The sequence below is a fragment of the Entamoeba histolytica genome, genomic scaffold (genome assembly GCF_000208925.1).
Source record: "Entamoeba histolytica HM-1:IMSS scf_1104750518587 genomic scaffold, whole genome shotgun sequence".
Lineage (NCBI taxonomy): Eukaryota > Evosea > Mastigamoebida > Endamoebidae > Entamoeba > Entamoeba histolytica.
Window position 1 is genome coordinate 335,314 of NW_001914860.1, and position 14,461 is coordinate 349,774.

The following is a 14,461-nucleotide window of genomic DNA, read 5'->3' on the forward strand; positions in this document are numbered from 1 at the left end:
TTTTTTTAGGAAAAACTTTTTTTAACTTTTGCTTATGAGCAATCTTCCACGTTGGTTATATTCTTTATTCTAAACAGGATCTGATTAGTTCCTATATTAACAATGACTGAAGTCATGAACACAAAACAAGCATTTGACTATTGGATCAATATAGAAAAAGAGTATTTAAAAACAATTAAATACGTTCCAAATCGTCCATTCAAAACAGTTTGTTTCCTTTAAATCCTCAATTTATATATAAATATTTATACAGCTTCTTAGCCGCGTGAATTACAAGTGTGGATTTGGAAAGAAATTTTTCAAGAAACTTCTCCATTTAGTGTTGTGGACTTTATAGCAAAGTTACATCAAGTTAAAAAATTATGGCAAATGACTAGTAAAGATGCACTTCTTACAGAAGATGAACAAAAAGATAGTAAAGCTTTAACCCAATTTTTTGGAGAAGACATAAATGATAATACACCATCACAAAGTCCAAGGATTCCAGAAATAAGTAATGAAGAATATAATAAAGAGTTCGAAGAATGGAAAGAAAAAATTAAAGACTTTGAAGTAATGAATTTAATGATAAAGGAAAAAGAAGAAAAATTAAAAAAAAAAGAAAATGAGTTAATGGATAAAGAAAAAAAACTTTTAGATCAAGAATCAAATGTTCGTTCACGTGAAGCAGAAGTTATGCTTTGTGATATTCAATACGATAAAAAAGAAGAAAAATTAAAAGAAATAGAACAAATATTAGACACGAAAAAAAAAGAGTTAAAGGAATTACAATTACAAATCAAAGAACAACAAAAAATACTTGATGAAAGGATTAAAACAATTGAAACTAAAGAACAATCAGTTGAAGGAAAAAAGAGACAATTAGAAATAGATGAAAAGGTATTAAAAATTAGAATGGAAGAAGCAGAAAAAGTTATTAAATCACCAGAAAATATTAGTCGTGTACATTCTATGGATTTATGTAATCTTAGTACATTAGCATCTCCAAGAAATCGTGGAAATAAACCTCTTACACCAACAATATCATCTCCTAGAATGATGATACTTATGTCAAGAGAAAGAAAAGCGTCATTAGACCCAAAAGAAGGTGAAGATACTTTATCAAATCAAGTAAGAAATTTATTAAAAGAAAACTTTACTCAAATGCAAGAAATAAATATTTTAAAAGAAGGACTTGAAGAAGCAAGACTAGAAAATATTAGACAAGCTGATCTTTTAAAAACTCAAACAGTATTTACTGAAATTAAATCAAAGAAAACATTAAGTGAAGAAGAAATTGATCAATTTATTGAAGTATTAACAAAGCTAATTGATAATAAATCAAAAGAAACAAGAGAAGCAATGGCATTAGGTATTTATGGAATTGTTAAAATTCATATTCCAAAAACACAAAATGCTATACTAAGGAAATCATTATGTGGTAAAACTAAATTTAAATATAGTACTAGACGTAAATCAGCAGATATGACTCCTTTAGAAATTAAAATTGAATCAGCTGAAATGGCACTCTCAATTAGTCAATTTGCTAATGATGAATTTCATTATTTTCAGGGATTAGTAGAATTTAATGAAATTTATGTAAAAGCTTTATTAGCAACAACTACATATAAAAAACTTGGAGAACAAATTAGTCAAGTGTTAACTCCTTTAATAACATTAAGTCGAAATATTGTTAATGGATTAGAAGAGTCTATGTCAAGAGAAAGAACAGTTCCAATAGGTGAATTAATGAAAAAATATTTGGACAATTTTAATGTATTTACTGAGTATTTCTCTAATTATCAAACAATGACTAAAACATTCCCTGATATCCAAGAAAATCTTGAATTAAACAAACAAGTTGTACTATGTATATCTGCCTATGTACAAACTCAAAGAGATGCTTCTATATCTAATGGATCAAATCAAAACTTTACTCCACCATTACCACAATCACCAGCAACTTACCTTCATTTCCCAATTTCAAGGTTAGAAGAATATGTTAAGTTTTTTGCAGCAACAATCAAACAATCAGCTCCAATTAACAATGATTATTCTTCATTAAATGAATGTTATGAAGCATTAAAAACAATACATAAATCATCATTGTCATTACTTCAAACAGCAGCTTCCTTAGATGATTTATCACTGGTTGAAATGATTTTACGAAAATCTACTGGAGCTTTGGTTCAAAAAAGAAGAAAGCTATTATACTACGGGTTATTGATTCCTATTAATGATGAATTTCCTAAAAAAGGACCAAGGCTATGTTTTTTGATGAGTGACATGCTTCTTATTACAGTTATCAAAAAAGTTAATGATGTTCCTGTAGATGATGGGTGGGTTATGAGAAAATTTACCTCTTCAATAGAATGGACTAAAAAAGATCTTATGTCATTAGTTATTAATGAAGAAATTCGAATTGAATTAAATCCACCAGTAACAGGTTTAGTTGTTAGTGATGGTGAAGTTCACAATGCATTTTTAGTAATTCAAAATGACATAAAACTTCATTTTATTGCATGTTCAGAGTGTAATAGAGATAAATGGTTGAATTTAATTGAGTCTTTGTAATGAATAGAATGCTTTCTATACTAAATAAAATAGTAAATGTAAATAGTATGGTTTATTAAAAATGTAATAATATTATATTTTATTTGAAGTAACCCTAAAAAACTTTGAGAGACATTAGACTGTTATTGATATGAACGAAGAATCAGCTCAAGCAGTGTATGCTTATTTAATTAAAAATGGACTTAAGAAAACAGCAAAGTCCTTTTTAAAAGAAAAGAAAATTGAAATTAAAGGCGAGACATCTATTGACATTGACACATTAATTGAAGAAAAAATGAACCAACTTCAGAAAGAAAAGAAACAAGAAGTTTGTAAAGAAGATAATAATGAAAAGGTAATTAAAGAACCAAAAACAGAAGAAAAAAAAGAAAAGAAGTCTAAAAAGAAAGAAGCCAAAATAGTTGAGAAGGAAAAAGAAGAAATTGAGAAAGAAGAAGTTAGTATTAAAGAAACTAAAGAAGAAGAAACTAAAGAAGATAAAAAAGCTATCAAAAAACCAAAAGATGAAAATGTTGAGAAGAAAGAGAAAAAAGAAGCTAAGAAAGAAGAAGGACATAAAAAGTTAAGTAAAGAAGAGAAAAAAGCTCTTAAGAAACAAAAAAAAGCTAAAAAAGAAGCAAAAAAACAAGTTGATGAAGAGAATGAAGAAAAAGAGGTTGAATCAAAACCACAAACAAGTGAAGTTCAAATGAAAAGTTTAGAGAAAAAAGTAAAGAAACAAACAAATAATGGTTGGAAAGGTGGTAAGTTTGGAGACTACAGTTGTAATGGAGAAAAGATTGATAGAAATAATGTGGAAAGAAAAGCTGCTGCTGCATATGGAGATGTAGAGAAGATTCCTAACGCTGCACGTACTCTCCATGAAACTAAAGGAAAAGGATTTCAAAAGTCCAAAACTAAATTAAAAAGAACAGACTTTAAAGGTAAGATTGATCCATATGCTGTTCAATCCATCAAATTTGATGACTGATTTATTTTTTGTTATTTATTTTAAGTTCTATTTATTCTTTCTATAAATAAAAACTAATGTTTATTGATTCTTTTATTTTCTAACAATTTGTTTATTAATAAATAAATCTTCTAAATTTTCATTGTTATTGAATGAACTAAAATGTATTTCTTGTTGTTTTGAGATATTACAGTTATTGGTTTTAATTACGTATTATTGTACTTATTATAGTTACTGAATTTTTTTAATACTACGTTAGATAAATGTAATTGAAAAAGAATAAATTAACATTGGATGGTTTGTTAAAATGAAATAATCATACATTGAAAATGATTTTATTTCTTCTTTTGATTTTCAAAGGTTTTTTTTACTTTTGTTTTTATTTTTTATATTGTTCATATTTTTTAATTTTACCTAAAAAATAGGCAGTAATTGATTAAAAACACTTTGTGATTGAAATATAATGTCATCAAATAGTTTGTTTAACATATGAACGAAATTAAGTAAAAAGAAATGAAGAAGAATCAAAAAAGTTTCTTTTTTAACTTCCATAAAAAAAATAGATTAATTAAAGAGTGTTGTATAAACAATAAAAGAATTTAAGGAAACAATGAAGAATGAATTAGCTCTTTAATTATCTTCTTTAATACCTAATTCTTTAGCTGAAATAGAACCAAGTCCCATCCATCCTCTCATAGCATTAATAATAGCAGTGTCTCTATGTGTTCTAGTATAATCAGATCCTCTCCATCCTTCAACAGTATATCCTCCTGCATCAGCAACATATGCTTGTCTTTTTGGAACTGATTTACATGATCCACACCATTGCCCAGTACATAATGAACAATCAGATAATCCATCAGGGAATCCATCATTACCATTGGCTCCATCTATTAAAGTATAAGATGATAATAATAAACGATGTGTCCAATTTCTATCAGTTCTTGAGAATAATTGAACTTCAAATTGTCTATGTCTATCAACATTCTTTTCTTTAACTAATACAGATCCTTGGTCATGCATATCTCTTGATGATGATCCTGGTTTTTGTTGATCATGATCATCATTTTCAATTACCAATCTTTCCCAGTCAATAGTTCCTTCACATTTACCCCATTCATTTGGATACCATGATTGCCAAATTTTTACCTTTTTAATATCTTCATCACTGAGTCCATTAGCTTTAAGTTGTTCAGTTAAATATTTAGTGTATTGGTAATCACCATAATTGCACCATAACAAATCTCCTTCTCCTCCAAGAATTACTTCTAAATATGCCATAAAATCATCTGGAAGTGCTCCTCCCATATATGTTTTAACTTTTCCAAAGATTGCTGCAATATCGTCTGGTCTAATATGTTTAGCAGCATCCATTCTAATTCCTGAAGCTCCTGCTCCAAGATTTTCAACAATCCATGTTGCAATTCTATCTCTAACATATTCATTTTCTGTTGCAAGATCAAGTAATCCTGACAAATAACCTGCATTCATAATAAATCCATCACTCCATGAATTAAGTGATCTTTCACAATGGAAATGTAATGGACCATAAGCAGCTCCTGGGAATTCTGCAGTATTAATTTTTCCAGTATATTTATCAGTTCCATATGTGAATCCCATAGTATAATATGGTGATTTACTGAATGAAATCTTTGGTCCCCAGAAATTACCACCATTACAATGATTTAATACATCATTTCCTCCTCCAGTCATATGATTTAATACCATATCATTATAAACTAATACATTATGTTTTCTACATGCTTTTACCATTTCTCTATATTGTTGTCTTGTTCCCATTCTTGAATTTAATTTATATGCAACTGGTTGATAAATCCAATACCATGGATTTAATAAATTATCTTGTGGTTGATCAAATGATAAAACTGCATCTTGTGGTGGATAAACTTTAACAGCTAACCATCCTGCTTTTCCCATAAATTCACATTCTTTTCCAATATCTTCAAATGGCCATCCAAACATTTCTACAATTCCTCCTTTTTGTCCTTTATTATAATTTGGTGCTAAATTAGCAGCTGGAATACTCCATACAAAGTCAAGTGGTTCAAGATCAATATATTCTGTAGCATCTCCATCCATATGAACAATAACTCTAATCTTTAAATCTTCTTCTGGAAGTGTTTCTTTAGAAACTTCATAAACTTCTGATTCAGATGGAACACCATTATATTCATAAGTTATTTTTTTAATATTATATTTTGGATTAACAGTTGGTACAACTGTAACAGTAGCAGCAATTCTAGAAGTGTTTTTATATTGAATTCTAGCATAGGCAACAACATGTGAATATCCTTGATAACTTTCAATCCAATCTTCACTTCCTCTTGGTGGAGTTTGCCATCTTGATTCTTCAGCAGAAGGTTTCATAGAAATATCATTTCCATTACATCCAAATTGACCATTATTTGAATTGCATGTTTGAGCAAAAGCAACAGCAATGAATAAAAGTAAGAAATTCATTAATGAATTTTAAGTTAAAAAAATAAGATTAAATACTCTAACTGAAACTATTGAATTTTCGTTTATGATTATTCATATTCGTTAAGTATAGAATAATTTGTAATAAAAATAATAAATCTATTAGTAAATAATGATTTGCTTTAATTACAAGAATATTTTTATTGAAAAATAATTTCAAACATAATGAAATTTCTTTCTTGACTTTTGGATTTTTCAACTTTATAAAGAATTATATAAATAATAAACTAAATTATTATTTTATGAAATTTATTTTTAACTTTTCTATAAAGAAAAAAGAATAACAAAAAAAAAAAAAAAACGAACAACATAAAAATTAATCAGAAAAGATTTCCAACATCAACTTCATCTTTCTCTTTAATTGAATGAACAAAAACAAGATTTGGAAAAACACCTGAACCTGAATTTTGCCAATCATTATAAATTTCAGTAAAATATTCATACAATCTTTTACTTGATTTAATAAAATTCTTTTGAGAATGCGTCAATTTTTCTAATCTTATCTTTTCAAATCTTCTTCTTACTTTTTTAATAATTTTAATGTCTAATTGTAATGGAGTTATTCCATCAATATTTTCTTGAACTTCATATAATTTTTTTTCAACTTCATCTAAAGAATTATTTTCAATATTTTTAACTTTTGCAAATGTTCCTTTAAATAAAAGTAATTGAGTAAATAAACTAATAACATTTTCTTCCCAAAAATATGCTAATGAGTTAAATTGTTTATCAAGAAGATAGTCTAAAAAAAAGTATTGTCTTGTACGACTACTAAAAAGATCAGCATATGAATATAATAATGTTAATATTCTTTGAATAGTAATTACATTTTCACTTTCAATAATTTTATCAATGAAATTACAAAACAATTTAATATCAAATTCTTTTTTTAATAATAATACTTTATTTCTTAATTTATCAAAAAAAAATTCAAGGTCTGATATTGTTGCTATTCGTTATTAGTTTATTATGTTATTGTTTGTATTTATTTATAAAACAAACATAAAACATCATCGGGATCAAAGAAATTCGTTCTTTTTACTTCATAACTCATAAAAAAATTAATCATCTTTGGATGAACTGATGTAACAATTACACCATCTATAGTATGTATATATGGATCTGAAATATCTAAAGTATTATAATATTTTAAATATGTTTCAAGAAGAACATCAAATCCATTAAATGTAGACCATTGTAAAACTCTAAATATTAAATAACATTTTCTTTATTGTAGATTTATTTTATTTGTTTTATAAAAATACTTTATAATATCATAAAAATATTATAACAAACTTATTTGTTGTATGTTTTTCTAATACAGAAACAACTTCTCTAAAAGTCATTATAAAAAACGCTTTTTCATTCTTTAAGAATGATAAATCCTATTAGTCAGATTGTGTCTTTTTTTTATAAAATATTATTTTATTAAATATTAGAAACAAACAATTTCTAATTCCATTGGTTTTAATTTTTGGTCAAATTCATCCCAACAAAGTAATGTTGGAAAATGTTTCAGAAGTGATTTTTTTGGTGAATAATTAATTTTTATTTGAAATAAATTTGTATAATATTGTGTTAATTTAATTCTGAACGATGGAAATCTAAAATATGCTAATGCAAAGAATTTTACTGAAAAAGGAACAAACTCAGCAGATACATTCATTACTAATGCTTTATCTTTTCCTTTTTTAAATCGTGAAAATATTGACACTTTTTTCTTTGATTGAGCTACAACTACTGGTCTTTCTGCATCAATCGAACATGTTCTCTTTTCTAATTCTGTGTGAAGAGAATCTACTGTTCCTCTATAAATTGCAGATGGTAGAACAATGTCGAATGTCATTCGAGACAAACCTTTAATTACAAAGTCAAGTGTTTTTTTTAAATGATCACGATACAATGAATACATATTAGTTGATGTATCTGATGAGAAATTTTCATAAAATAATGGATGAGTAATAACTGTCATAAGTAAATTAAGTAATGTAGCGTCTGTTTCTATTTCTAATGCAATAAGTAAACATGAATCCCAAATTTCATATAATGTTGGTATTATTGTTGGTGGTTGTGAAGAAGAAAGAAGTAATGTTAAACGTTGTGCACATAATAAAGAAGTTACTGTATTACTTGAGTGTTTTTTATTAAACTGTTTAGCATATGAATTAAATTTAGCAGCTTCTTTTGAAAAGGAGCCACTGTTTGGTTTTATATTTTTCATAAAAGAATCACTATTTTATTTTGTTCAAAACTTTATTTTTTATTTTCTTCTTTTTTTTTTCTTATTAAATAACTGGATTGAATTGACGATTTCTCATAACAGTTATAACTAACTTTTTTTAATTAGTATCATTAACCGTAATAATATTCATTTTTTTTTTTATTTCAACACTTCTCATCTCTATTAAATTACCTCTACTTCTTTTATTATAACATTTTCTTTTACTAAATAAACTGCAAAATTAAAAGAACTAATAATAAAAACGTCAAAATAAATCAAAAATTCTGATAAACCAGAAAAAAAAAAAGAAGAAAAAAATTTGTGAAAATAAACTATAAACTGTGCAAATTATTGTTATTTATCTTAAAATGAATGATTTACGTGATATAGCAAAACAACTTGGAGTACATACATCAAGTTTATCAGCATCTTTTGTAAATGCTTTTTTTATAACACAAACACCACAAGAAACAGCATATGATGATTTTGCTGAACAATTTGCTATAAATCCTGGTTTTGAACGTGAACGAACAATTTGGAGACCAAATAAAGTAGAAACTACATTACCGTTACGATGGAAAGTTTTTTTATCTTTCCTTCCTCCTACTCCAGAATTATGGAAAAAGATTGATGAAGAAAGAAAGGATAAATATATTGAATTATGTAAAAAATATCATGAACAATTAACAGCCTTCGAAAAAGAAAATCCAATAGACTCTTATTCACCAGAATTTTTATCTAAAGAACCTAAAGAAATAGAGGATATGTCATTAAGAAGAACTATTTGGGAAATTAAAAAAGATGCAAGAAGAACTCATTTTGATAATGATATTTTAAAAAAAAGGTTTTTATTACATAAACTATTGTTACTTCATCAATTAGATACTCAATTTGAATATGTTCAAGGAATGAATGAAATTATTTCAATTATTATTGAGGTGTTTGGAACTAATAAAAATGGAGTTGAATTAGAATCAGAAGTATTTTGGTTCTTTAAAGATTTAATGGAAATAATGGGAGATTGGTTTAAAGGAGGTGATGATGGTGTTCGTTGGATATCAAAACGTTGTGAAGTTATAGAATCTATACTTGAAACTAAAGATGAAGAGTTAGCAATCCATTTAAAAACACTTAAAATTGAAATGCAATTATTTCTATTACGATGGGTTCGTTTATTATTTTGTCAAGTATATCCTATTAAGACAATTAAACCAATGTGGGATGTTATTTTTGCATTTAGTGGAAGACTATCATTAGTAGATCATATTTGTGTTGTTATGATAATTTTACAACGTGCAAAAATTTTAGATGGAGATGCAACACATGCTTATTCAGTATTATTTAATTATCCAATAGATGAACATTCACCAGACTTTATAATAAACCTTGCATTAGCAAGTTGTATGTGGTTTGAACAACCACTTATAAGGAATCTTTATTTTAAACAACGAGTTATAGTTAAAAGAGAGTCTGGATTCTGGAGAAAACAAAAAGAACAAAAACTTATTCCTCCTAAGAATTCAGTTATTTCTCAAATTCCTGTTCCATCACCTAGCTTCACACCAAATAGTTCTTTACTTGATAAATTTCGTTCAATAGAACAACACCTTAAAATTGCATTACAAAATATTGATGAAGACAGTGATACAGCAGAAGAACTTAAGAAGGCATTATCAGATTTGTTTCAATTAAGAAATGATATTCAATCTGAGGAGAATTTCTTTGTTATGTTTTAATTTCCTGTAAGTCAGTATCTTTCTTGTTTTTTTTTCATTAAAAAGGGGAGTTTATCGTTTATAACAAATGTAGATTATTTTTATCATTTAATTTAGACAAATGTATTACTTATAATTTCTTCTTTATTTACTTAATATTATTATTTGTTTGTATTAAATACTTATTATATTTTGTTTATTATTTGTGATTAATGACAGACACTTATTATTTTAATTACTTGACTATTTAGATAATAGTCATTTACTCTTCTAATATTTAAAAAATATTGTTAGTTTACTATCTTCTCTTCTGTGGGGTTTAAAATATTTTTGAGCTATTTCCTGTTAGGTAAAATAAGTGATAAATTTTCCAATAAAGCAATTTTTGAAGTTTGCATACAAAAACTCAAATAAAAGAAACAAATTTTATTTAGAAAATATACCAAATGGAGTACAAAAAGATCTCCATTAAGAAATGATTGTCTATTCGATGAATAGAATAATCTTTCTGAAAAAGAATTAAACAAAAATAAAGACTGAAATGAATGTTTTTATGATAAGATGTTTTTTTATTTTTCCAAAATTCAAAGATAATAAAATAGACTTTTCAATAGATTTTATTAATTAACACTAAAAAAAAAAAATTTAACCTCAAAGACAGTATAATGTTAATAATAAACTTACTTCCAGCCACCATCCCATAATTAAGAATGTAGAGAATGTCAAAGCAAAGAATTTTGTAACGGACCAGGTTGGTGTTGATCAAATTGTAAATCCTCATCAAAACTAAAGATGTTTGGAGTACATCCCTTTAATGGAGATTTTGATGGGTCAAGAGATAATGAGAAATTACAGAATGGAGAAAGATCTCCAGATGATTCTAAGTGATTGTCGTTACGTGAATAACAACAACTTTGAGATATTGGAGAAGTAGGTGATTCTCCTCTATAATGAAGAATAGAACGAAGTTTTGGAGATGATGGTGGTGGTAATAATGAGACATTAAACTTACAAGAAGTTGGTCTAACTAATTCACTTTCATCTACAGAAAAAGTAGTAGGCTCAACTGGTTTATTTGAATTATTTTGAATCTCTTTTTCTAATTCTTTTAAATATTCTTCTAAACGTTCACCTATTTCTTCAATAGCATTTAATTGATTAGCGTCATATCTGGCTGCTTGTTTACGACAAAGGGCGCATTGTTTTTGATATTTAGCACTAATTTTCATTCCATGCTTATAAATTGTTTCTAAATCACCTGAGCCAATTTCAAGTGCTCTTGTAATATTTCTTAAATTATGTTCTACATGAGGAATTAGTCTTGTTACTTCAGTTGGAAGAAATACTGTTGGTTGAGCTCTTGGATTAATAACACTTTGAGCACAATATCTTTTATAAAGTAATGCGTATTCACTTAATTCACATGGGAAATAAGTTCCCCAAACAGCAATAAGTTCTCTTACTTTATCTTCAACTGGGTTTGCTTCTTCATGTAATTTTTTCATTTTACCAATTTTTTGTAAACGATTAACAAATGATAGTTCAGCTACTTGTGTTCTAAAGCAAGGAGAATTTTGAACTACATAATTTGCTAATATTAAACAATTTAATATCTCTCCTTCAGAAATTCGTTTCTTTGAATAATCACGCATCTTATCCTCTAATTGAAGTCTTAAAGCAATATCTGCTCCATCAACTTTCTCTACAGCATTAACAATAGTTCTCATATCAGAATCAATTGGGGATGTATGAATATCAGATACAGTATTAAATACTAATTCACTTAATTTGATAGACATCACTGGAATCTAATTTCTTAGATGCCCTCTTTTATTTAAGTTCATATTATCTTAGAGAGTTTTTCTCCTTTTTACATTAATTTTGATATCTAAATCACTAAGAATTATATCCTTCTTTTTGTTAGTGGAATCAACCCAATTATAAAGTCAAATCCCTAATTTTTTCCCTTAAAATTCAATTTTCGTCTTTTTTCACTTTTTAATTTTTTTAATTTTTATTTATATTTCATCAACAAAGATTAAAAAATTTTTCCTATAAATCTGATATGATCTTTAAACTGAAGACTTTTCTTTAGATTTAAAGATCTTTTTATTGATTTTTTTATTTCGTTGACTGTTTTGTTTCTTAAAATTCATTTTTAAATTTTTGTATCCTTTTTTTTATTTAAACGTTAAAAAATACTAACGTGGAATCAAAATAGGAAAGAGTGCTGAATTAACTTTTCAGAAATAAGATTGAACGAAAAGTTCCGAAAATGAATTATCCAAGAGCAAAAGCAGAAATGAGGAACTAAATGTGACTGATACAATGAAGATGAGTTGAAAGAAACGATTTAATTATTATCATCAAAAAAATAAATTGAATTAGATAAGTAAATCAAAGACAAATATAAGAAAGAAAATATAATATAATAAAAAAAAAATAAAAGAGAATAATAAAAAATAGCAGTTACAGTAAATGAAACTAACTCATCTTATTCATAATCACATTTCTTCATCAAAAGCAAATACATCAGGAGAAGACGAATTTTCACAAGGAGACCTTTCATCTGGAGTATAAGGGAAATGACATGAACTAGTTTGAAGACCTCCTAAAGGAAGAGGACTTGGTGTCTCATGTTTTGTTTCTGGTAATACAAAACTATGAGATACAAGAGACTCTCCTCCTTTATTTTTAATTTTTAATTTATTACAACTTGGAGGTGTTGGTAATATAAATGTATTTTTATATGTAACTTTTGGTTTTATTAACGTTGTATCTTTCATTGAAAAAGCATAAGGTAAAGAATCTTTCGTTAAAGGGAGTTTTTTACTTCCTTTTTCACTAGAAAATATGAGTTAAAACAGTTTAAAATAAAATTTAAATAAAAAAAAAGAATAACAAACGATATACGTTTTTTCAAGGTTATTAGAGAATCAGTCAAACGTTTACCAATTGCTTCTGCTTCTTTTAATTTATCCATATCATATCTATTTTCATTTTCATGACATTTACTACATTCTCGATTAAATTTACTATAAAAATGAATATTAAATATTATTTTATATTTAAATAAGTAATATAGTTAAACAAACGTACTAATTTTCTCTGCATAATTGTAAATACTTTGTAAATCTCCACTATTTGTTTCAATAGCACGTGAAATATTTCTTAAATTATGTTCTACATGTGGAATTAATTTAATAATTTGACTTGGAAGGAATGTAGTTGGTTGAGAAGATGGATCAATAACACATTGAGTTGTATATTTTCGATACAATATTTTATATTCACTTAATTCACATGGGAAATAAGTTCCCCAAACAGCAATAAGTTCTCTTACTTTATCTTCAACTGGGTTTGCTTCTTCATGTAATTTTTTCATTTTACCGATTTGTTGTAATAAAGCCATAAAAGAAAATTCAGCTACTTGTGTTCTGAAATTAGGAGAATTTTGAACTACATAATTTGCTAATATTAAACAATTTAACATCTCTCCATCTGTTACAAGATGTTTTGAATAATTACGCATTTTTTGTTCTATTTGTTTCCGAAGAACAATATCTGCTCCTACTACTCTTTCAACAGCATTTGCTATTGTTTGCATTTCTACTTCACTTGGTTCTGAATGAGTATCACTTATTGTGTTATATACTAATTCACTTAGTTTAACAGACATATTTTGTTTATTTTAGTTCTTTTTTTTTTCTTATTTCCATTTTTTTTATTCAATAAATATCTTAGGTAAAATTATTGTAATCTTTCATCTTATTTACTAAAAAAATAGGGTTGGAACATAATAAGTATTGAAAAAAATTGAAAAGTAAAGACTTTTTCATTTTAAGATTTTTATGTAACTGAATAGTGTTATTTTTTTCACTTTCGAATATACATAAAACTTTCTGTTTGTTGTTGTTGAAAAGTCTTCTTTAAACTTATCTCTTTGTTTTCAGTTATGGTGATCAATTTCGGGAATGTTGAATAATCGGCATTTTTTATTTTTGTTTCTCAAACTTTGTAAATTTTATTAATTCAATATTATATTATACTATTTAATTTAATTATATTTAATATAAGTAATGTATTAGTTAATTAAATTGCTATTGAATTTTTAATGAAAGTTTAAAAAAAAGTTCATTTCTAAAATAACAAACAAAAACGAAAACTCAGAAAATTCTATAAATATTAACTTCTCAATCTTCATTCTTGAGTTTTGTAAAACACAAAAAATAAATAAAAATTTGTTTAAACTCAAGCAAGATAAATTTAAAAATCATTGTAACAAAATATAATAGAAAATAATAATTTTAAGTTTGATTTTTTGTTATAAGAATGTACCCCTTTTGAAATCAAATTAACCTTGAAGATATAAGACTTATAGAAAAAAAAATAAAGATATTTAATGGAAATATTTTTTTGATGTTAATGTATTTGTTATATACATTTTTAATTATTTTTAATTATAATTTACTATAAATGAAGAATTTAAAAGAATTTTTTCTTTAATAGAAGATATTGCATTTT

At 26.0% G+C, this 14,461-nt stretch overlaps 8 protein-coding genes across 8 annotated transcripts; 3 read left to right on the plus strand and 5 right to left on the minus strand.

Moving 5' to 3' along the window:
• Window positions 1-102: 102 nt before the first annotated feature.
• EHI_152860 (uncharacterized protein) lies at window positions 103-2,553 on the plus strand (the record flags this gene model as incomplete). Its single annotated transcript, XM_650606.2, has 2 exons — window positions 103-207; window positions 262-2,553. The coding sequence occupies 2 exons, from the start codon at window positions 103-105 to the stop codon at window positions 2,551-2,553; spliced, it is 2,397 nt and encodes a 798-aa protein (XP_655698.2).
• Window positions 2,554-2,683: 130 nt separating this feature from the next.
• EHI_152870 (uncharacterized protein) lies at window positions 2,684-3,523 on the plus strand (the record flags this gene model as incomplete). The annotated part of the gene is made up of 1 exon (XM_001913324.1): window positions 2,684-3,523. One exon carries the CDS (start codon window positions 2,684-2,686, stop codon window positions 3,521-3,523), a length of 840 nt encoding a protein of 279 aa, XP_001913359.1.
• A 609-nt stretch (window positions 3,524-4,132) lies between these two features.
• Window positions 4,133-5,983, minus strand: EHI_152880 (alpha-amylase family protein; the record flags this gene model as incomplete). Its single annotated transcript, XM_650607.1, has 1 exon — window positions 4,133-5,983. The coding sequence occupies one exon, from the start codon at window positions 5,981-5,983 to the stop codon at window positions 4,133-4,135; it is 1,851 nt and encodes a 616-aa protein (XP_655699.1).
• Window positions 5,984-6,321: 338 nt separating this feature from the next.
• On the minus strand, window positions 6,322-7,347 carry EHI_152890 (uncharacterized protein; the record flags this gene model as incomplete). The annotated part of the gene is made up of 3 exons (XM_650608.2): window positions 6,322-6,950; window positions 7,004-7,206; window positions 7,298-7,347. 3 exons carry the CDS (start codon window positions 7,345-7,347, stop codon window positions 6,322-6,324), a joined length of 882 nt encoding a protein of 293 aa, XP_655700.2.
• An 89-nt stretch (window positions 7,348-7,436) lies between these two features.
• On the minus strand, window positions 7,437-8,222 carry EHI_152900 (uncharacterized protein; the record flags this gene model as incomplete). Its single annotated transcript, XM_001913325.1, has 1 exon — window positions 7,437-8,222. The coding sequence occupies one exon, from the start codon at window positions 8,220-8,222 to the stop codon at window positions 7,437-7,439; it is 786 nt and encodes a 261-aa protein (XP_001913360.1).
• A 368-nt stretch (window positions 8,223-8,590) lies between these two features.
• EHI_152910 (TBC domain containing protein) lies at window positions 8,591-9,958 on the plus strand (the record flags this gene model as incomplete). Its single annotated transcript, XM_650609.1, has 1 exon — window positions 8,591-9,958. The coding sequence occupies one exon, from the start codon at window positions 8,591-8,593 to the stop codon at window positions 9,956-9,958; it is 1,368 nt and encodes a 455-aa protein (XP_655701.1).
• Window positions 9,959-10,659: 701 nt separating this feature from the next.
• On the minus strand, window positions 10,660-11,736 carry EHI_152920 (uncharacterized protein; the record flags this gene model as incomplete). The annotated part of the gene is made up of 1 exon (XM_650610.1): window positions 10,660-11,736. The coding sequence occupies one exon, from the start codon at window positions 11,734-11,736 to the stop codon at window positions 10,660-10,662; it is 1,077 nt and encodes a 358-aa protein (XP_655702.1).
• A 705-nt stretch (window positions 11,737-12,441) lies between these two features.
• On the minus strand, window positions 12,442-13,616 carry EHI_152930 (uncharacterized protein; the record flags this gene model as incomplete). Its single annotated transcript, XM_650611.1, has 3 exons — window positions 12,442-12,781; window positions 12,844-12,972; window positions 13,033-13,616. The coding sequence occupies 3 exons, from the start codon at window positions 13,614-13,616 to the stop codon at window positions 12,442-12,444; spliced, it is 1,053 nt and encodes a 350-aa protein (XP_655703.1).
• Between the last annotated feature and the right edge of the window lie 845 nt (window positions 13,617-14,461).